Source organism: Sphaeramia orbicularis, chromosome 18 (genome assembly GCF_902148855.1).
Source record: "Sphaeramia orbicularis chromosome 18, fSphaOr1.1, whole genome shotgun sequence".
Classification (NCBI taxonomy): Eukaryota; Metazoa; Chordata; class Actinopteri; order Kurtiformes; family Apogonidae; genus Sphaeramia; species Sphaeramia orbicularis.
Genome location: NC_043974.1, coordinates 43,446,876 through 43,469,028, shown reverse-complemented (window position 1 = coordinate 43,469,028; position 22,153 = coordinate 43,446,876). Strand labels below are relative to the sequence as shown.

General features: G+C 37.5%; 1 protein-coding gene across 1 annotated transcript in view; it reads right to left on the bottom strand.

Annotated features, from left to right (window-relative positions):
• Positions 1-1,922: 1,922 nt before the first annotated feature.
• The window catches only part of LOC115438371 (chromodomain-helicase-DNA-binding protein 3-like), a 27,441-nt gene continuing 7,210 nt past the window's right edge, over positions 1,923-22,153 (bottom strand). The window contains exons 4-8 of the mRNA XM_030161947.1: positions 19,448-19,580; positions 15,498-15,693; positions 9,873-10,036; positions 9,452-9,579; positions 1,923-2,016 (exon numbers count right to left, since the gene is read on the bottom strand). Of these exons, the coding sequence (XP_030017807.1) occupies positions 1,923-2,016; positions 9,452-9,579; positions 9,873-10,036; positions 15,498-15,693; positions 19,448-19,580 (715 nt within the window). The remainder of the gene's footprint in view (positions 2,017-9,451; positions 9,580-9,872; positions 10,037-15,497; positions 15,694-19,447; positions 19,581-22,153) is intronic.

The window sequence follows — 22,153 nt, the reverse complement described above, 5'->3', positions numbered from 1 at the left end:
AACAGCCACTGACGACCAAAACCATCTACTGATCTAAACTGTTTAATACCTGTTGATCCTCTAATCTTATCAGTACATGTAAATATTGGTGTAAAATGCAGTTTGTCGTCTTTTCATGGTCATCAGATATGACCCATTTGTTTGGACGTTCAGAGGGCTCCATAGTTACCGTGGACACACTGTGATCTTCTACAACATTTATTCACCAGTAAAACCCATGCAAATGGATTAAAAACAGTGGATGGACACACTGGGTTTATGTTTAGTTAATGATGTATTTAGCTGAAAAAGTCACTTTTTCTTCAGTTTTATCTGTTTCTCATATAAAAACCCTCAACTTTAATCTGAGCTTTAATGAACATCTGCATGATCAGTGAATTAAATATAAAAAATACCTGATTTTCACTGAAAAAATGCAAAATACAGAGGATAACATTGTAATAAATGATGTTAAATCACTTAAGAAATCTTAAGTAGAGGTAAAAATTCATTTGGGAACTGTTTTTTAAAAAAAAAAAAAAAAAAAAAAAGGGGCTTTATGGGTTGAATAAACAGACATTCAAAGTCTGACTCGACCTGTCAATCAAAGCCGGACATGGCTGATTTCAAAGCCTTTCTTCAACCTGAAATGATTGAATTAGTAATTATTGATTTGATTGACAAGGTCCTTCAATCAATCAATCAAAGTTTATTTCTATATCACTTTACAACAACATAACAAAGCCCAAAGTGCTTTACATCTAAAAGCATGATTAAATTAAAAGATTAAAAAAAAACCCATCTTAATCAAGTCCCATAATATGCATAAAACAGTAGGACACAACACACATTGATAAAAGAGAGCACAGATTCAAACCTAATAGTGTCTCAGTGCTAAAGGGTTAAAGCTAGTCTAAACAGGTGAGTCTTGAACCTGGATTTGAACAGGGGCAGGTCAGTGAGGACTCGCAAGTCAGGAGGGCAACGAGTTCCACAGTTTTGGAGCGGCAACAGCAAATGAACGATCAGCCCACTGTTTATATCGGGACCTGAGACATCCAAACCATCTGAGAGGATGATCGGAGGGCTCTGCTGGGGCGGTGAACTGTTAAAAAGCTCAGACAAATAGGGAGGAGCTAGACCACAGGGTCAAACATGCGGCCCGGGGTCCAAATCCGGCCCACCAAAGGGTCTAATCCGGCCCGCAGGATGAATTTATGAAAAATTGCAAAAATTACACTGAAGATATTAACAATCAATGGTGTCAAAATCATTTTAATTCAGGTTCCACATACAGACACATATAGTCCAATTAGATTTGAAGTGGGTCAGACCAGTAAAGTATTATCATAATAACCTATAAATAATGATAACCCCACATTTTCTCTTTGTTTTTGGTGTAAAAAAGTAAAATTACATGAAAATGTTTACATTATCAAACTATACATTTACAAAAAATGTGAATAACCTGAACAAATATAAACAAACGGAAATGTTTTAAGAAAAGTAAATGCAATTTTACCAATATTCTGCCAGTTACTAAATGTTTTGTGTGATTGTAATGGACATGTGTAAATGATAAACTGATAAACGAGGCAGAATATTGTTAAAATTGCATTTGTTTTTCTTAAGACAATTCAAGTTGTTCACGTTATTCAGATTTTTAAGGAAACTTTGTAGACGTAAACCTGATCATAATAGAATTTTAATTTTTTTTTTACTGTTATTATCTCACTGGTCCGGCCCCACTTGAGGTCAAATTGGGCTGAATGTGGAACTGAACTAAATGAGTTCGACACCCCTGAGCTAGACCATTTAAAGCTTGCACTGTTTTGAAGTCTTCTTTGCATTCATCACACTAGATCTGAAGGTGCACGAATTCAATTACATACATTTATTAAACACCTCTAAATATATCAACAGATAAACATCGGCCACTGTCATCAATATGCCATGTCAATCATTACCAACGTTCGACCAGTACGTCTGTGCATGTCCAGAATAGTCTCATGGTGCATGCTGTAGAAATGGTATAATCTGCAGGTGAAAAGAGGTCAAAGGCTCAGAGTTTAATGAGCCAAGATGCTAACAACGCCTCTGCAGAGACTAAGGCAGCACAAAACAATCCTTCACTGGGTCATTCAGTGTATTATTAAGTTCAGAGAGTGCAGCTAAAATAGACGTGGAGTTAAAAAAGTGCACACATGCATATTTTTGGACATGTTTTGTGTACTTAAGTGAGAGCTGAGATGGGAACCTCTCTCATGAGATGGCTACTAAACGAGGGAAGCTAGGAGGTCGCGGAATCGGAGGATTTTGTTGTTTTAACTCCGTCCATTTCTGCTGCTCTCCTCTTTTTTCATTCCTGGCTTCGTCTGAAAGGGTCAGGGACCAGCGCGACCCAATCAAGGGCCGTAAACGTGGCCTCATTTGCTGAACGCTTCCAGAGTTCAGGATGTTCAGAGTGCGCTCGGCGAGGCCTCCGCGAAACAACTCAACGCACTGCGACTATTTCTGAACAGCCGGCGGCGTTGGGCCCAGCCCTCCGCCGGTTTCACGAGTCACAACACGACGTTTACACAACCAACTCCTTCTGTGGTTTCTGGTCCCTCTCAAAATACCTCGCACAAAGTCCGAATGTTTTCTTGGCATGGCCAGACTCAGACAGACTGAGCATAATGACATTTTCAGAGATAGGCCCTGGCTCTCTAAAATGCAATGCCTTTGACAGATGTTTCAGTCTACAATTACATAAATCAAGATACACTGAGTGCGAGTCAGACGCTGCACTGAGGGAGCTGGCTGTTGTGGTTTTTTAGGGTAAAGCTATTGGGGAATATCAGGTTTTACCATTATCTCTGCCACATCTCTGCTATCTAAACATCTCCGAACACGAACGCACATGCAGGGAGGGAAGTGCGTCTGGTGAGCATATGCTGTTACCAAACTAATTATGAGAAAATAAATTCACAAACTGCATGTGCGCGCTGACAGACTGCAGGCGAGTCGACTTGGACAGGAGGCCGAGAAGAACGGAGCGTTACCATTTTGATGGATTTTAATTTCAACGCTTTTTTTACTTGATAAGTAATGAGAGCTGCAACAGGACTCCACTAGAGAAAATAAACATGTTTTCAAAAAGGAAAACAGTCCTCAGACAAATTTGATAGCGCTCCAGACAGGGCTTCACTGTTGCACAATGCGTCAGTGCAGGTTTTGAGGTCGGACATGTTAAGAGATGAAAATGCCTTAATATAGCAGAGCAGCACATTTGTGTTTGATTTTGGGTAATGTCTATTTCAGTGTTTATCTGGCAGCCACATCAGAAACTCTGCTACAGATATTTTTTCCGAAACGGATTTGAGGTTTTCACAACTAAGCTGCTCAGGGTTGAAGTGTCTTAAACAGAGCTGCTTTAGAGGCGATCATTCTCACACATTCAACGGAATTTGAACTCCTGCTTTTCGACAAATACCCCCCCTCTCACAGTCAGTAACTTGAATGTTTTTTGCTAAATGTTTTTCCACAACAACAGAACCATATAAAGATGGAATTCCTTAGATGATAATCTTTAAATAGGAGCAACATTTTGGACTGATTTTGCCCATCATCAGTGGAAGCTGCCAACTAATCAAGTCCAGATCTCTACAGACGGGCTCTGTGGGTCGGCTACCGAGGCTCTGGAACTCCACTGGGGCCGACATGCACCGTCCCAAAGGCCTAAACTACACTGGACCCACAAAGATACCACAAATACCAAGACTAGAGAGTCTGGGCTACTGGTGATTTCAGATTCCCATTCCTGTTGCCAGTAGAAGTTAAAGAAAGTCCAACTGTTGACAACACAAGACAAATGTCTGCTCTGTGATGAGTATTTCACACCCAAACGGTTTGGTTCAGACTTTTAAGTTTGATCCAAACCCAAATGGCGGGTGTAATACCTCCCCTAAACCACAGGATACACCGAACAGCTGGACCGATTTAAAGAAACTGACTCGGTCCAGATCAGACTGGGACATGGTTTGGTTGGTCCAGACCACCTAAAACCATGACCAAGTCAAGACTGAGACTGGAGGGGATCAGAACCAAGATAAGACTAAGACTTTGGATGTTTGGACCGAAGCAGATTGACACCAAGACAAGCCAAGACAAGACCAGATACACAGCGGAGGCATGATGGGGATATTTAAAGCAGGACAAGATCGAACCAGTTCTTACAAAACACTGAACCTGATGATTGAAAGGTTTAATTTAGTGTGTAGCTGATTTAAGAGTTATTATTGTTAAGAGTTGGCAAAATGTTTCACACCTAAAGGTTTTTTTCCCCCATAGAAATTATGTTAACAGATAAATCAGTCAATGCAAAAACAATTTTACAATATTCATGCAGTTGTGGTTGACTTGTCATGAGATGCAATCCCGAGGCGTCTTAACACCAGCATCCATTACTATTATGATAAGATATGAAAACCTATTTTTGGATACTGCAGAGTTTGGATGAATCACAGGATATTAAGAGAGTAAACAAAGTAAAAAAAAAGAAGCAGAGCAAAGAAAAATGAGCTGTGCTAGCAGTTGAAGAGAGAAAGTTTTAGCGCTGTAGCAGAACAATGAATAAAAATAATAAAGACAATCAGAGGGTTAAAACATTTTAACCATCCTAGCACTCAGACAGTACTAAGCATTAACATTAGTAATTAGCAATAGCACATTTGGACCACTGAAGACGCTCAAGCACCAACTTCAGATCTTCATCAACCCTGTGGCAAAAATCAAGACTTAACCTTGATTTACTTGTTTTTAACGGAATCAAACCCAGGACCTTGTAGTTGTAAGGTAGAAGTGCTAATGACTACGCCACTGCGCTGCCCACTGTTACTAGCAATTCTGGCAAAAACGTGTTTTATGAGGTCACAACAACCTGGACTAAAATAAAATCAGTTCATCCTTGAGTTTAACTGAATGTTTATGCCAAAATTGAAGCTATTTTCTACGGGTGTTTCTGCGATGCCATGTTATTTATTTATTTTATTGGTTTATTTTGACTGGGACAGTGCTATAAATGTAGCAGAGTTAGCTAAAGGGCTTTTTTCATCAGCTGTATGCGACATAATATTGATTCTACTCTTATATAGATGCATCATGGACTTAATTAAAGGGCTCATATTTATCTAAACCCACCTTTCTTAGTCTTTGGTTCATTTATTTGTGTATTTGGATCCTAATAGTTCAAAAAGTTTGAATTTGAACCCTCCAGCTGCTCCAAAGATATCTTTGTATTGATTTGGGCAAAAATCAAGTGGATTTCTACAACCTGTTTCAATTCCTTCTTAATTTCTTACATCTATAACTAGTTAAGTCACGACATTTGCACATATAAGATCAAGACTTCCGACGAACAGTTCTCCGAGTATGACATAAGTGTTTGTCAGCAGCAGCGGTTGTAGTCCATACTGAAAATATGTCCAAACTTGGAGCCCATTACCTAAAATGTTCAGTTGTTGGTTTAACGGGACAGAGCAGCACAGCCAACAACCTGGGGGGGCAGGGCTTGAAGTGGCTCATGTACATTTAAAGGGCCAGCGCTCCAAACCACCTTTCTGGTGTCATTACTTAGAAACAGGGTTGAAGATGGACCTTTGGAGTTGAATTAATGAAGAATTCAGACCTAAGCAGAGCATTTACAGTTTACATAGACCACAGGGAAATGTTTGAAAATGAAGAATTCCCTTTAAAAAAGCAAAATATCACTCCTTAATAGTCAGTCGATCTGGTTTATACACTACTGATTCCAAGTTCTGCTATTAGGAAGGGGCTACTAGAAACAATTAGCCAAACAACCCATAGGGATTCAACTTTAGATATTTACAATAACTGTTATAATTAGGGCTGTGTATTGGCAAGAATATGGCGATACGATACAAATCATAATACTAGAATCATGATAAGGTATATCGCGATACTGTTAAAGAGGCAATTTTTTATTGTTTTTTTTTTTTAAGATTTTGAAATTATTTTTGTTATCATTCATTCATTTTGCATTCATTTATTCATATATATTTTAAGATTTTATATTTTTAAGATTTTTCCTGGAAGAACTGAATTACACCAGAAATACGCATAAATGCTAAACGTGTTTTATTTGATCAAAACAGGATCTAATGCCATTTAACAAAATCTTCCTGTGTTAAAACTTAAATTATGTTTTACAGACATTACAGTTTCAGATCCTGTTCAAATGTTCATATTCTATTAGTTCAGAACTAACATCAGAACATTATTTTTGTGCAGTCCCATCAAAGGAACTACCATCTGCTTCTCAAACAGTAAAAAGTGCTTTTAGGATGCTTCATATAACCATTATTTAATAAAACAGTGTTAAATTATAATAAATAAGATAAAAACAATAAAGAACACCAAAAAACAAAAATGAACCTCCGCCATGTCTGCATTTGAATAAATACCTAAAAATATCCATATAGTACTTTTTAAATATCGATACAGTATTGTGAAATGAAATATCACGATATGTTGCAGAACCGCTATTTTCTAACACCCTTGTTATAAAAAAACTCATTGATTGGTTTGTCCTTGTGGTTCTTCAGTTTTAAACTTTGGAACTTGGTAATAGGAGAAAATTTAGGTGGAAGGACCTGTGGAGTTGAATTATTGAAGAATTCAGACCCAAGCAGAGCATTTACAGTTTATGGAAACCACAGGGAAATGTTTGAAAATGAAGAATTCCATTTAAAAAAGCAAAATATCACTCCTTTAAGGGCATATGAACCACACTCAGGTATAGTACATGACAGAAATGCACCTTCAGACTGGATTTCATCATCTGTAAAATGTAAAATCAAGAAGAGGAAGTCTGTTTTGAGTCACTGTAGAGACATGGCCGACACCACAGAACACTAGCAGCTCCATCTGTCATTATAAATGACTGATTCTAAGGCAACACAAACACAACAATCCTCCGTTTCATGCAATTAACACTGATGAAAATACAATTAGGAACATTATACTCCATTTCCACCAGCCAGTCCTCATAAATCTCAGACACTAAACCTTCTATCTTGTGCTACACTTCAAAGCTCGCCGCAACTGAAGTAAAAAAAAAAGGTGCTCGCTGACTATGAAGAACGGACAACAGTGGTGTTTAATGCAATGAATCTCTGTTTGAGTCGGCGCTTTGACAGCCAACAGGTTCACTATAAATACAGGATCTATAAATCAGCTCCTGTAGCAGAGGCAGCAACAGGTAACGGCAGTAACTCTTCAACGGAGAAGCATAAATCGAGCGCAGATCCGCAGACTGCCAAGTGTCGACCACATCAAACCAACGGCTCCTTCGGTTATCTTCAATACTATAAATATTGGATTAGTAATACCATATGATGTTTATTACTACTGACTGTAATATATTCTGATGTCTGTCACAGTCGCACACACACACAATTACCACAACAACTGAACTTAGCTTTCACCCTCCGTTTACACGAAGACTGAAACACAACACAGTCTACTCTATACACAGGTTGAAATTCACAGTAGATCAAATATGTAGGTTGTATGATCAAATTTTTCCTTGAAATAAGACGAAATGTAAAAATCAGATGTGCATGGCATTGTTTTGTAGATACTATAACTCAGATGGACACGTAGACCTTCAGGTTTGAGGGTCATGTAAAGGTCTGAGTGACATTTAAAGGTTTAGGTTGGATTTTTTGACATGGGCTTGTATGAGGTCTTCATCCATAGATTATCTATTTACCTAGAGGTTGAACCAAGGTTACAAAGTTTTGGATTGTTCATTATAGTTTAGTTTTATTTAGTTTTGACTTTTTTTCTCTAATTCAGTTCATTTTAATTAGTTTTTAGAGCAGGTTTGCTAGTTTTTATTAGTTTTCATTATTTTCTAAATGCTTAGTTTTAGTATTAATTTTAGTTTTGTTGTCTCTTTTCTCTTCTTCTCTGTCGTCATATTCAAATAAATCCCAGACAGGACTCTGCTGCTTTCTCCCAACTTTAGTCTCCATGTTTCCAGGTAGAGTGGGGACAAGAAGACGACTGGAAACCACAAGTGACAAGAAGTGACGGATCGTTAAATATCATATGGTGCCAGCAGCTAAAATTGCTTGAGGGAAATAAATCGATTTTATATCAATCTGACATTGACAAAGACGAAAACAAAGGGAATTTTATCCATAATTTTATACGTTTTAGTTAGTTTTGTAAGCACACAATACAGTTTCAGTTAGTTATCGTTTTTTTCTTTTAATTATAGTTTTTATTTATTTCATTCAACGAAAATGTTTTTACAATTCTAGTTTTGTCATTTCGTTAGTTTTCGTTAACGATAATAACCTTGGGTCGAACAATGGTGACTTTTTAAAGGCTGATAAACTAATGATAGTTTCTAAAATAAAAAAACGATCTGATTAATGAGTTGATAAAACTACCGCTTACAAAAGTTGAACATGTACCATTGTTGAATTTATTGGAAAGTGGATGAACATCAATCAAATTAAGAAAAAATCTGTTGTTTTAACCAACAAGAATTTCTAACCTAACAAAAATACAAAATGCTCAGTAACTGCACCGTTATTTTTTAACTCTTTAAATGCCGTGTATGTAATATAAACAAACCAAATTTTTTGATGCAAAAAACCCAAAAAAGTGTGTTTATTTTTCCATTTAATTACATTTTTTAATCCCTATACTTTTAATTGCTTCTTCTGCACCCTGTTGTAATGCTTTTATGTTTTATGTAAAGCACTTTGAATTGTCTTGTACATGAAATGTGCTTTTTAAATAAACCGTCCTTGCCTTGCCTAACATACGACATAAAATTTGGATTGTTTTTTTTTTTTGTTGGTTTTTTTTGCAGCTTGTCATATGCCAATGATCAACTCCAACACTGGTTAATATGTATTACTATTTTTTGTGCTAAGTCAAATGTTAAATGCTAGAATATGTCAATGCGCATTTTTTACTCACTTGGTAGAAGCGTGTTAATGTAGTAATTTAACATTGTTTATAATATGCTGATTTAAGTGGCTGGGTCAGAATTTTGAAAAAAATCATGCGTAAATTAACTTTTGAATTCTGACCTAAAAAATTGTGAAGAATAATATGATCTTTTATATCATGACGTGTGCATAATATGCTCACCCCGATATTGGAAAGTTAAACTGGTTTTTATGTCTTTGGCCTGTTCATAAATTACACAGCAATGTCTGAGACAAGGTTTATAAATTGTGAAAAATAATGACCTTTTATAACATGAAGTGCAAAGTGTGCATAATATGCTCACCCAGACACTGGAAGGGTAATACTGACTATGAAGGTGAACCATCATTGATCCTTCACGGCCTTAAAAATCCAAACTAACCCTTTAATTGTGCCATAAACCAGGCCTTTGCTGCTGCAGGTGATTTGTGTACAGTTCAGTACAGCGCTGCACACCGACCTGATATGAAGGATCCGGGGGGCATCTGACTGTAGTTGGCCCCTCCCAGGTGTAGGGCGCTGGGGGGGGGCGGGAGTGAAAGGTGCTCCATAGTTCTGGGGGGTGGCGTAGGGTCCCGGAGGGATGGGCTGCGAAACAGGAAGACTCTCATTAGACTCATCACACACCTGTGGATCACATTTCTAAAAAAAAAACAGGACGGATAAACTACTTCTACTTTTATTTAACCTGTCACAAAATCTGCTGAGCAAGAATCTGTGGAGCGAAAAGAACAAGCAGTTGACAAGATAATGGACTCTTGTTTTCATTGGCCGTCATCCATGTGTTATTTCCCCAGTGGGTGAACGCCGCCTGAGCACGTTTCCACTAGTGTGTCAGTGTTTGAGGTGTAGGGTTGGGAAAGGGGGCGGGGTTTGCTGACCGGGGCGGGGTGCGTCTCCGTGCCCTTGCTTGCCAGGCGGCTCAGGATGCTCCGCTCGGACATCTGCAGGCGGGCGGCGATGGGCGGGACTCGGGACAGCGTGGCCGGTAGCCGGGTGACGTCGGCCTTCATGTCACTCAGCAGCTCTTCCAGCTGGTTGAGAACTGCAATGACCACGACAAACGGCGTCAGCAACAGGTCAGGTCAGATTCAGAGATGCACGTCAGCCAACAGGCAGATTCATGGTGAGACATATGTGTTTTATGATCACAGCTGGAGACTGTTACTACAATAAATAGACCAAATATGATCAGAACAAGAAACACAGTTGTAGGTACATGCACAGTGGTGTGCAAAAATATTAGAACACTTGTCAAATCTTAAGAAACTGGTGGTTGATTTTTTTCACAGAGCCGGAATTTCACTTTTTTGCCATTGCAAAAGGTAAAGGCAAAGGTACATGGACTGAACTTATATAGCGTATTTTTTACACCTTCACAGTGCCCAAAGCGCTTTACAATTCCTCACATTCACCCATTCACACACACACTCATACACCAGCGGGCGGCTGCTGCCATGCAAGGCGCTGCCTGGCCCTACTGGGAGCCAGTCAGGGTTCAGTGGACAGTTCAAGGACACTTCGACATGTGGACAGTTGGAGCCAGGATTCAAACCGCTGACCCTTCGGTCACTGGACGACCCGCTCTACCAACTGAGCCACAGCCGCCCAGAATACTGAGAATATTTCACTTACAAATTTATCAGTCCAATCCTTTTTTTTTTTTTTTTTTTTTACATTTTACTCAAATATTAGTGTGCCCCCCCTTGGCAACAATCTAAGGAAACTCTAAGGAAACTCTCTGGAATGAACTTCTGAGAGCGTTGAATGACATTGGGGTTGAAACTCTCAGAAAATACACTGATACAATGCCAGAAAGATGCGCTGCTGTGATTGTTGCCAAGGGGGGGGCACCTTAAATATTAGAGTAAAATGTAAAAAAAGGACTGGACTGATAAATTTATAGGTGACATATTCTCAGTACCTTTGCCTTTACCTTTTGCAATGGCAAAAAAGTGAAATTCAGAGAATGTGGAGAGGTCAATAGTCGCTTTTCCATTGACCCTCAAATTGCGCGAATATAACAATAAAAATTTACCTATTGGAAAAACGACAATTTCGTCAAAAGTCTCATTTTTCAATTAAAAGTTTTTGCACTGGCAAGAGGTGGTTTTTCGGGCGTATGGTATATCACACAAAACTGCAATGGAAAGACCTTTTATTCAAAACTACAGTCAGGTGAATTAAAAAACCAGATGTTGATGTACGTTACAAGAAGCGAAGAAGAACAAGAGACATGTTGCAGTATGTGTGGACACAGCAGGAAACCCAATCATTTTTTATTTTAGTACGAGATAGAGGGGTAATATATAATAATAATAATAATATATATAATAATAATAATAATAATGAATATATCTGTAAATCAACACCATATTTACATTCGTCGCCATGTTTATGGAATGACTTCTCGTGTCATCCCGCGATAATAAAAAACAAATCATTACATTTATGATTTAATGGAAAACCGACATTACGCTCTTCTTTTTTCGACATTTAGTAAATATCGGTAAAGTTTTGCGCAGATGTTCAATGGAAAAGCGACTAATGTAAATCATACACGTCTTTTCGTTTTGTCCTAATCTTGCATCATTTTGGGATAATGTATTCAACAGTTGTTTAGATATTGGGTTATACAATCCCTAAAACATGTTTGGTGATGTATTTCGGATATATTATTGATAATAGTGTAATCAAAAATAACAGATATTTGTTTAAAATTCTATTAGCAGCCTGTAAAAAGGCTATTAGCAAAAAATGGTGCAGATTAGAATCACCTACAACTAACGACTGGATACAAACTGTGAATGGAATATTTGAGATGGAGATTCTGACCCAAAGACAGGACTGAAGAAGAATAGTGTCATGATAAATGGAAGAAAGACAATTTTCATTTCAACATCTCATTACTAAAACTAATTGTTAGTCACAAATGTTTTTTTTAAATGGTCAGTGTATCCCAAATGTCCCTTATGTTTGTTTTGTACAGAAATCAAACAATAAAAATAAAGTGTAAAACAAAAAAAACAAAAAAAAACAAAAAAAAACCAATGCAGATCTATAGTTAGAGCTGTGATACTGATGAAGGAAAAACATTAATTGTAAGGTTTACTTTATGCCCCTCCTTTAGACTAAGTTTAATACTAGTTTAATCACACTTACTATGGTAATAATTACACTAATACTATTTCTCCATTAGCTCATAGCAGAAGAAAGTGGTGCAATTAGATGATGTTATCACAAGAGCACCTTAAATAGTGGAGAACAATGTGGAAATAATTACAAAATGCTTGATTTCTGTTTGTTTCAACTGAATGTTTTTCTACAGATAAATGACAATTATCATGATTATGTCAAATGACCACGATGAGGTGAAAGGAACCATGACAGGTCCATCCAAGGTTCCAAATAGAAGTGACAATGTTATCCCAATACATGTATGTGTCAAATTTGATCATGATTAGCATATAAACAGAAGAATGAATAAATGAATGAATGGTGGGTGAAACTCTCCAAGCTAAAGCTAACTTCCTGAAAATGCACGCCACACTGAAAAACAGCAAATATGTTCAATATCACCAAGTCATTAAAGCTACTTACTGTATGTTTTGAACGTGGAATTTTATTGCTTTTAGTGGATGTCAGTGACTGTACTTGGACAAAATGATGGAAACTCACCAAGCTAATGTTAACTAACACAATGCTAATGACCACAATGCTAATGAAGAAGTATTATGTTGCATGTCACCAAGTAATTTAAGCTACTTGCTCTATATTAAAATGCTTTATGGACAAGAGAGTGAAGCTAGGCTGCAACTTGCTAAGCTAATGCTAATACTGCCCATTGATATCGTCAAACAGCAACCACACTGCTAACTCGCAATATTAGGCTAAATGCTGCCAAGTCATTCAAGTGTCTTGCTAAAAGTTAACACATGCAGTTGTATTTGATGAGTTGCCTTTGTGTAACTGGTTGGTCTGATTAGCAGGCTAGCTAATGCATAGAATTAATGCTAAAGTAGCTAGTCATGCTAATAGCTTTGCTGCTAAGTGAAAGTAAACTTCATGATACAGTCCTCCAACAGTCTTATTAGTACAACTTATTAATCACAACTGGATTGGAGCGCTTTGTCACAAAAAAATGTTTGAGTCAATAAACAGAAGCTCCAAAAATCCAACTCAGCAGGTCCGCTAGCTGTCAAAAAAACCTTCTATTACCCTTTAAATCTAGTAATAACTCACAAAAGGCCACCAACACACCAGTCCAAATAAACCAGACTGACTCCTGGAAAAACGTCTTGACCTAGAATTTCTAAATCGATATTGAAGTTGTGGAGTCAGTCGGAGCCAGGGTTTTTTGGACTCAACATCAGCGGCCTCTGCTTTGGCTTCAGCTTTGAGTTGCGGTTGTCGCTCTTTGACCAAATTGTAACAGTTGCATCCTTGAGACTGAGTGAACTTTTCTGCTAAATTTGAAAGAATTCCCTCGAGGTGTTTCTGAAACGTTTGACCTAAAAACACAACGCCTCCGGCCACAGGAATAAAAACACCTACTGACTGGTTACTTCTGCACTGACAGTGAACATCTCGTATGGTTAATACAGAGATGACTGTGATTTAACATCATTTACATGGCTTTAACCAGTCTGTTAAAACAGCCAGAGGGCCTCGCTTCGTTCTTCCAGGCATTAGACGTTTAACTGGCTCATTTCCACTTCTATTCTTAGCTGTGATTACCGTTCCCATCCTTTATTATGCTGCCTCTGTCATCGGAGCCTTATCAAATAAATCACTGATTACAGACCAGTGGAGGTTGATAATGATGTTTGGGAGCGTTTATTGGGTTCAGAGCCTCGACGTGCAGAAATACAAGAACAGTAGTGTTTGAGCGTGTAATCCTTTTTTGAAAGAACAATATAAACATGAACGGACCTGCCAAAGACTTAGTGAGGAAATGTTGGGAGCCGTCACTTAACGACATGTGAGCTTATCTTCAGCCTGGCGTTGGGAAGTTCGCTCCAGGCAAAGCGATACCGTCACAGTATGAGGACAAACGTGATTGCACAACACCTCTGCTCAGATGTGTTGATAATGTGGATCTGCTTTTGCTGTAAATTTGACGTTATCTGTCTTCAAATCACTCCAACTGCTCTCTAAATACAGACCTCGTTTGTTCGTGTATTTCAGTCTCTGACAAACGTGGGTTCAACGACCGCTGATGTATTTTGTCATGTATTTATGGTACAAATGTATTTCCTACGAATCGATTAGAAGACGGGTCTCGGTGTTTTCACAACCACCTTAGATGCAGAGTTTTGGACTATCTGACTTTAATCTGAACCAAACAGCTGGAGTTTGGTTGGATTAAAATAGGTGGTTTCAGTCCAGATCATAGCGATGGTTTAGTTCATATTCAGTGTGAAAATAAACTGATCACACACAGTTATATAAGGCAGTGGTGCTCAAAAACAGTAAAAATAAAATAAACCGAAGATGTGAATTAACAAGTCAAATTAACAACTTGTTGATCATCTATCAAGGAACACATAGAAGAACATATTAATGTGATGGGGTGGGTGTGATGGGTCAGCCAATAGTGGATGTTAAAGGGCCAACACAATGTTTAAAATTCGAAACAAAACAAGTACTTACTAAATGAAACATAGGATTCAGAAATATAGATCTAGGTCAAATAAAGGCCTGGTACCTGCAGTGGAGGTACCAAGCCTTTACTTGATGCAGGCCTTTATTTGACAGTACACAGCTTTTATTTGACAGTACCAGACCTTTATTTGGCCTATATTTGGCAGTACCAGAACTTTATTTGGCCTATATTTTACAGTACCATGCCTTTATTTGGCCTTTATTTAATGGTACCGGGCCTTTATTTGGTCTATATTTGATGGTACCAGGCCTTTACTTGATGGTACTGGGCCTTTATTTGGACTTTATTTGATGGTACTGGGCCTTTATTTGGCCTATATTTGACAGCACCAGGCCTATATTTGGTTTTAATTTGACGGTACTGGACCTTTATTTGGACTTTATTTGACGGTACTGGGCCTTTATTTTGTGTTTATTTGATGGTACCAGGCCTTTATTTGGTCTATGTTTGATGGTACCAGGCCTTTATTTGGGCTTTGACAGTACCAGGCCATTATTTGGTCTACGTTTGATGGTACCAGGCCTTTATTTGGGCTTTGACAGTACCAGGGCTTTATTTGGTCTTTATTTAACGGTACCGGGCCTTTATTGGGTGTTTATTTGACAATACTGGGCCTTTATTTGATGGTACCAGGCCTTTATTTGGTCTTTATTTGATGGTACTGGGCCTTTATTGGTGTTTATTTGACAGTATTGGGCCTTTATTTGGTCTTTATTTGACAGTACCGGGCCTTTATGTAGACTTTATTTGACAGTACCGGGCCTTTATGTGGACTTTATTTGACGGCACCAGGCCTTTATGTGGACTTTATTTGACGGTGCATGCTGTGGTGTGGTCTGACCTTTGTGCAGGACGGCATTGGCCGGTTTGTTGCCAGCCAGCGACTCCTTGCTAAGGTGCTGGTGCGACTCGGCCAGACACTCGACCTCGGCGAAGCGGGCATTGAGGGCCATGGCTGGGTGGCTGGGGTCCTGGGTCATGTTCAGGTATGCCGCCCGCCGAAGCTGCTCCTCGATCACCAACGCCTGCTCCAACAGCTGAAGACGGGAGGAAAACAAACAGCAGACGAAGACCCGTCATTCCAGGGAGGAGGAAGGCGCCGTCATCCCACAGTGCATTAGCGTGATAAAATACAGAATTAATAAAATATAGTTGCAGAGGTCCACACTGACTGTGACACATGATAGCTGTAAAAGTCCAGTTACTGCTGTACAAACATTTACAGTTTACATGCACCTGGAAACACCTGGGAACACCTGGAAACTGAGGATGATGAAGGTGAATGATGGTTGGAGGTTGATGATAACTGTGGCTGATACTGACGATGAGGTGAATTAAAGATCAATAGATTAGAATTAAAATCACTCCTCTGTAGATGTTCTACCATTAGCTGATGTTCACCTCTGCATTTACTGATTGGCCACTTACTGCGATTAAGTTGTTGAATGGACAGACAGACAGACGACAAAACCATTACAATAACCTTTGGCTGAGGAGTAAAAACCATAGAAATTATGTCGTCATACGCGAGTGGAGGACAATAACAGGAAGTTTGATTCTACCATCACTACGTACGTATGTACTCTGAAAGAAACCCGATAATGGACTGGAGCGTCTAAACCAGGGTTTATCGATTATCGCATTTCTTAAGTGCATGTAAATATGTCAGATCTGATTATTACAATTATCCGATTACTCCCAGGTATCGGACTTTTAGTGTCTTGTAAACAGGCTCATTCTATCGCATCATCTGGTGATGATGTCTGCTCAGTAAAACATTTCTGAGGTCAGTTTTCACAGAAGACGCCGTCGTCTTCAACAGTAAATTGACAGCAGCACGAAATGCATCTTGGGATATTTGCTTCACAAATCACCACCAGTGCATTCTTGGTTTAAGCTAGCAGATAAGAACAACATCTGGTCCATCCGATCTTGGTTTGTGCGAACTTTTAAATGGAACAGAACTTGGCCGTGACAGATGGAGTTCCACGAGAACAGACGAGAACACGTATTGAGAAACGTCTCGAGTACTTTAGAAGAAGTGGTGGTCATCAGACCCATTTGTGGGTGTTTCTAATGAAATACTTAATTTATAGTCGCTGCGGTTACCACTTTGTTCAACCACATCCAACTTTAGCGCCTCAGGAGGAAACGAGTGAAGAAACTTCACTTCTGTGGTTATCGATGATGTCAGGCTCAGAAATGTGGAAAGGACGAAGATACAGGATCTGAAACAGGCCTGTCTGTCAAAAACAGGATGAGATCCGCCCGGAAATGCCAGCGTCAGCAGAACCGCACGACAACATGTAGGTCATGTGACCCAGACACCGCTCAACAGGTTCTGATGCACAGGCGTATAGATCTGACACATGGACTGTAACTCAGACTGATACTCTTCACTGGCATTGACTTATTCAGTATTGTTATTATTATTATTATTATTATTATTATTATTATTAGGGTTTTCATTATATATAATTCTTTCATTATTTATGAAATTGTGTCTTTTAAAACAAGTTTGTGACTTATTTGTTTCATCTTCTGGTTGTGTTTTTAGATACTATTTATCCTGTTTTTGTGTATCTGTTTTCTCAGTTTTACTATATCTATCTTGTATATCTACAGTCGCAAAAAAATTATTAGACCACCCTTGTTTTCTTCAGTTTCTTGTTCATTTTAATGCCTGGTCCAACTAAAGGTCCATTTGTTTGGAAAAATATAATGATACCAACAAAAATAGCTCATAGTAGTTTAATTTCAGTGCTGATATCTATTCATTTAACATGTTTTCTTGATAAAAACCAAAATCACTTCAGTTCTTCCATCAATATCTATGGCATTGTACTGACAAAAACAGTGCTTTTATTCATTCCATGTTTTCTTTTCTGTCTGTTTTAGTCAGATGACACACACAGGAGTTAGGACTGGATTACATAACCATTGTTTTTGATGACTTTTGATTAACTAATATTTTTTTCCGTGACTGTATGTATTTTTTTTACTAGTTTTATCGTATCTTGTGTTTCACCAGTCTTGTATCCTTTTAATCTGTAAAGCACTTTGTGAGGTTGCTCTGTGATAAGTGCTATACAAAAAATTTTACTTACTTACCTACATCTTTGTACAGCACTTTGGGCATTTTACATTGTTGTAAATGTGCTACTAAAATAAACTTTACGTTAACAAAGCATTTATACTTAATATTATTGTGTCAGTTACTCATGTTCTTTGTAATAATTCTTTTCTCTTCGTTTTTTACAGTTTATTGTTGCACTTTATTGTGTTATTGAATTTTCCATTATTTCTGTTCCTCTTTCTTTCTTTTTTATACTTCTAATTTATTATGTATAGTGTGTTTGCTCTTGTATTCTATTGTTAATCTTATATCCTATATTTACTTTTTTATCTATTTATGTATTACTTATTGTCTTGACAGTTCTTTTTGTATTTATTTGTCTTGTGTGTTTTTGTACAGGATGCTTTCATTTTTCAATTATTAATTAGGTATGACTGAATTACTTCATATATACTGTATACGGTCGTGTCCATAAGTATTTGGACAGTGATGTGTTTAGATTTTTTTCCTCTGTTCACCAACACAGTGGATCTGAAATGAAACAGACCAGATGAGATTTACATTTACATTTAACATACATTTACATTTAATTCAATGGATTTGACAAAAATATTGCATTAACTGGGGCGGGGGGGCGGTCAAACATACGGCCCATGGACCAAAACTGACTGCCAAAAGGTCCAATCTGCCCCCTGGGATGAAAAATGACACTGAAGATAGTAACAATCAGTGATGTTGTGAATCATATGAAATGACTGAAATGTTTTGTTTTTGTTTTTTTATTTACCAGTATTCTGCCTATTTTTAAATGATTTGAGTATTTGTAGATCCACTGTGATCTGTACGTTATAATGTGTAAATGATAAACTGAGACAGAATATTGGTAAAATTACACTTATTTTTTTGATGAAATTTCAGGTTTTTAACATTCACATTTTTTTTAAAGGACAGTTTATAGATGTAAACATTTTCATCATGTAACTTTACTTTTCTCACTCAAAAACAGAGAAATGTTTGCAGTTGTCATTATTTATAGGTTATTCCATTATTATTTTACTTTAGATCATATTGGTCTAAATGTGGAACCTGAACTAAAAGGATTTCAATATCATTGCTTTAACTGTTTAGGAATTAGAACCATTTTACACATTTTGTTCATTTTCAGAGCCTCAAAAGTAAGTGGACAAACTAAGCTTATTATAATATGAAGGTTGTTTTTAATTGTTGTTCTCTTTGTTTATTTGTGGATTCATTTTCAGTTGCCTTCAAGGATGTATGTATGTATTTATTTATTTATATTTTTACCTCATGTGGAGAAGGGGGGGATTAAATAAGTTATACTTCCTCCCCCTCCTTTTCAAATATGTGAATGAAGTTACGTTTTTCACATTTTCTTGCAATCTGTTTTATTTCTAAGGACTAAGGTAGGACTATTTTGTTTGTTTTTTTGCTTATTCAAAATAAACTGAACTGAATTAATGCTTGGATGCAGTCGATGAACCCATGGTCGTTTCGTCCCCTTTCGTCACATTTTCTTGCAAACTATTTTATTTCTAAGGACTAAAGTAAGATTATTTGGTTTGTTTTGTTGCATATTTGAAATAAACTGAACTGAACTAATACTTTGATACAGTCGATGACTCCATGGTCGTTTCATCCCCATCCTTCGCTTCCGTCCACATACTTATGGCCTCCACTGTAAAGTGCTGCCTTACCTTAAACCGTCGAGCCAGGAACTTGTTCTTCATCTCCAGGAAGTTGCCTTTATTCGCCTGCGACTTAAAGGGCTCGTTGACGATGGCGAACTGGGGGTCGTTCTGGATGTCCTGCCACCGGGCGTAGCCGTGGCTGGGGTCAAAGGTCAAGGGTCATTTAATGTCGTTGTTTGGCAAGGAGCTGTGAGTGTGAAGTCGTCACATCATCGAAAGCGACACAGAAACACGACAGAATTACATATAAAACTTTACTTTGACGATAAAGAGGCATGTGAAGAGGCAGGTCGTTAAAATCAGTCCAAGTCCAAGAAAGGGGATTAGAATCCAAGCCCGCCCCCTGAAGGAGGCAAGGGGTATTGTTTTTGGTTTGGTTTGTTTCTTTGTTAACACTTTAGCAAATTGGGTTTATAGATGGACAATGACCCAGAATAGATGTGATTACCTTTTGGGAAAAGTAGGTCAAAGTTAAAATTTTTTATGAATTTAAAAAAAAAAAAAATTCCCATTTACTTATAATGGCTGAAATTTGTCTATGCTGTCTATGTCTATGCTGACATCAGCACACGCACAGACATGATGACATCAGCTGGATCAATGCCAAAATAAGTAACAATATGTGTGAGGGGTGGGGTTTGTTATGCCTGGAACCACTTGCTATTGGCTTGAGTTCAAATAATGCCACCCCATCGTGCTATGAAGCTGATTTTTTATACATTTTAGTCTTAAAAAAAAGAACGTTCTGCTGCACAGTTGGTCACCATCATGCACATGAACACTGAGTGCCATTTCAACATCCTGGAATACAGATTTAAAATCGTCGGAAATGATTTTTCTGTTCAAATTATAGTATGAAATAAAAAAAAAAACTGTAAAAAAAATGATTGAAAAACATTAGTACAATATAACAAAATTCTGTAAAATTATTTAAAACATTTCGGTACAAAATAATCAAATTTTTATAAAATGATTGAAAAATTCCAATACAAAATAATAAAATCTACATAAAATGCTTGGGAAATTCTAGTAGTAAATAGAACACATCTAATAAAAAATAAAAAATTCATGTGTAAAATAAAACATTTTTTAAAAATAATTGGAAAAAGCAGAAAAGAACTTAAATTAGCAATTAGTGAAGTAACTACACACCTTTGATGGGTATGTAGGGGCGCCGCTACCAATTGTGTGCCCCGTGAAAGCTAAACGCTGTGGGCCCTTTCATAAAATACAGAAACTGTCAATCTGTCAGAGCAGGGCGGGGGGGAGGCCACGCATAATGTCACTTGCGCTAGCATGAAAATGAAACTGAAACTTTACATGCTTTCAACGTCTGATTTCCGATTTCTTTGTCTCTCTTATACAGCAGACCTTACAGGACATTTTCACAACTCCTAGCCTGTGTCCACTGGACCCCCTCCTCTGCTCTGTGGGCCCCCCACACATGCTGGGCCCCATGAATTTGTCATGTTTACCCCTCCTAATCGGCGCCCCAGGGTATGTATCATATATGATACAAGGGGCATTGAAGGGTTAATAAACACTGACTAGCATGGGGCCCCTGTGCTTGTGGGGGGCCACGGGCAGGTGCCCCAAAGGCTCATGTGTTAATACGGCCCTGGCTAAAGGATGATCAGAGCAACCTGATGAACCACATTAACACTGACAGAAGATTCTTCGCACATCTTGTTTTCTTTGATCCGTTTCTTTTTTCCTTCTCTTCTTTCAGTTAAAACATATAAATCCATGTCACCTCCTTTAACTTTTGTGTGATATAAAACAAATCTAAGTTCCCAACTTTTTGATTCATTTCAACATGTTCCCAATGTGAATTTTCCTCATGTTAAAGCTTAATGTGCTGTCTTTGGCTGTACATACCGTCCACTGTTGTCCACTTTATTTTCAGACACATTCCTATTTTTATTCCTATTTAATCACCTTTGACTGTGCAGGTGCACTGATCACACACTCAGTTCCAGTTACACTTTATCTATCAGAATAAATCACACTGCCACTATTAATTCACAGAAGAGGTAGAAATATTTTATTCCAACTTTATGGGCAACAGTGGATTAAAAATGAACCAATGTTTTATTAAATAATGGTATAAAATGTGTAACTACAGCAGAAATTCATGTTAGTCATGTCCTTGTGTCTGGACTGGTTTGAGTTTTAATAAATCTTTTTTTCTGGTCATTACAAGAGCGATTTGGTTCTGTTTAAGAAATGGGCCTTACATAAATTATATCATTTTGGTTTTTTTTCTTGTTTCCCAGGTTTTTCATCATTTACATGATTTTTTTCCCCTTTTCTTTCTAATTATATGTAGAATTTTTCTCATTATTTACAGACACTTCCATTTATTTCATTGGTTTCTTGCCATTTACAGAAACAATATAATAATTTCTAATAAAAAGATTGTAATTCTTTCAGTTTCACAATATTTCTCATTATTTACAGGATGTTTTTCACTATTTTGCTGATGTTTCTTACCATTTTATTTAAGTTTCTAATAGAAACGTTCTCATTGTTGTACTTTGTTCTGGTTTTTCATTTTGTTTCACATGAAGTTTTTTGTTATTTACAGGTTTATCATCATTTTGTGAAATATTTCCCTCATGTGGAAAACATTTCTCATTTTGTTCTGGTTTCTCATTATTCAGAGTTTGTCATCACTTAGACAACATTTCTGATAATTTTGAGTTTCTAATC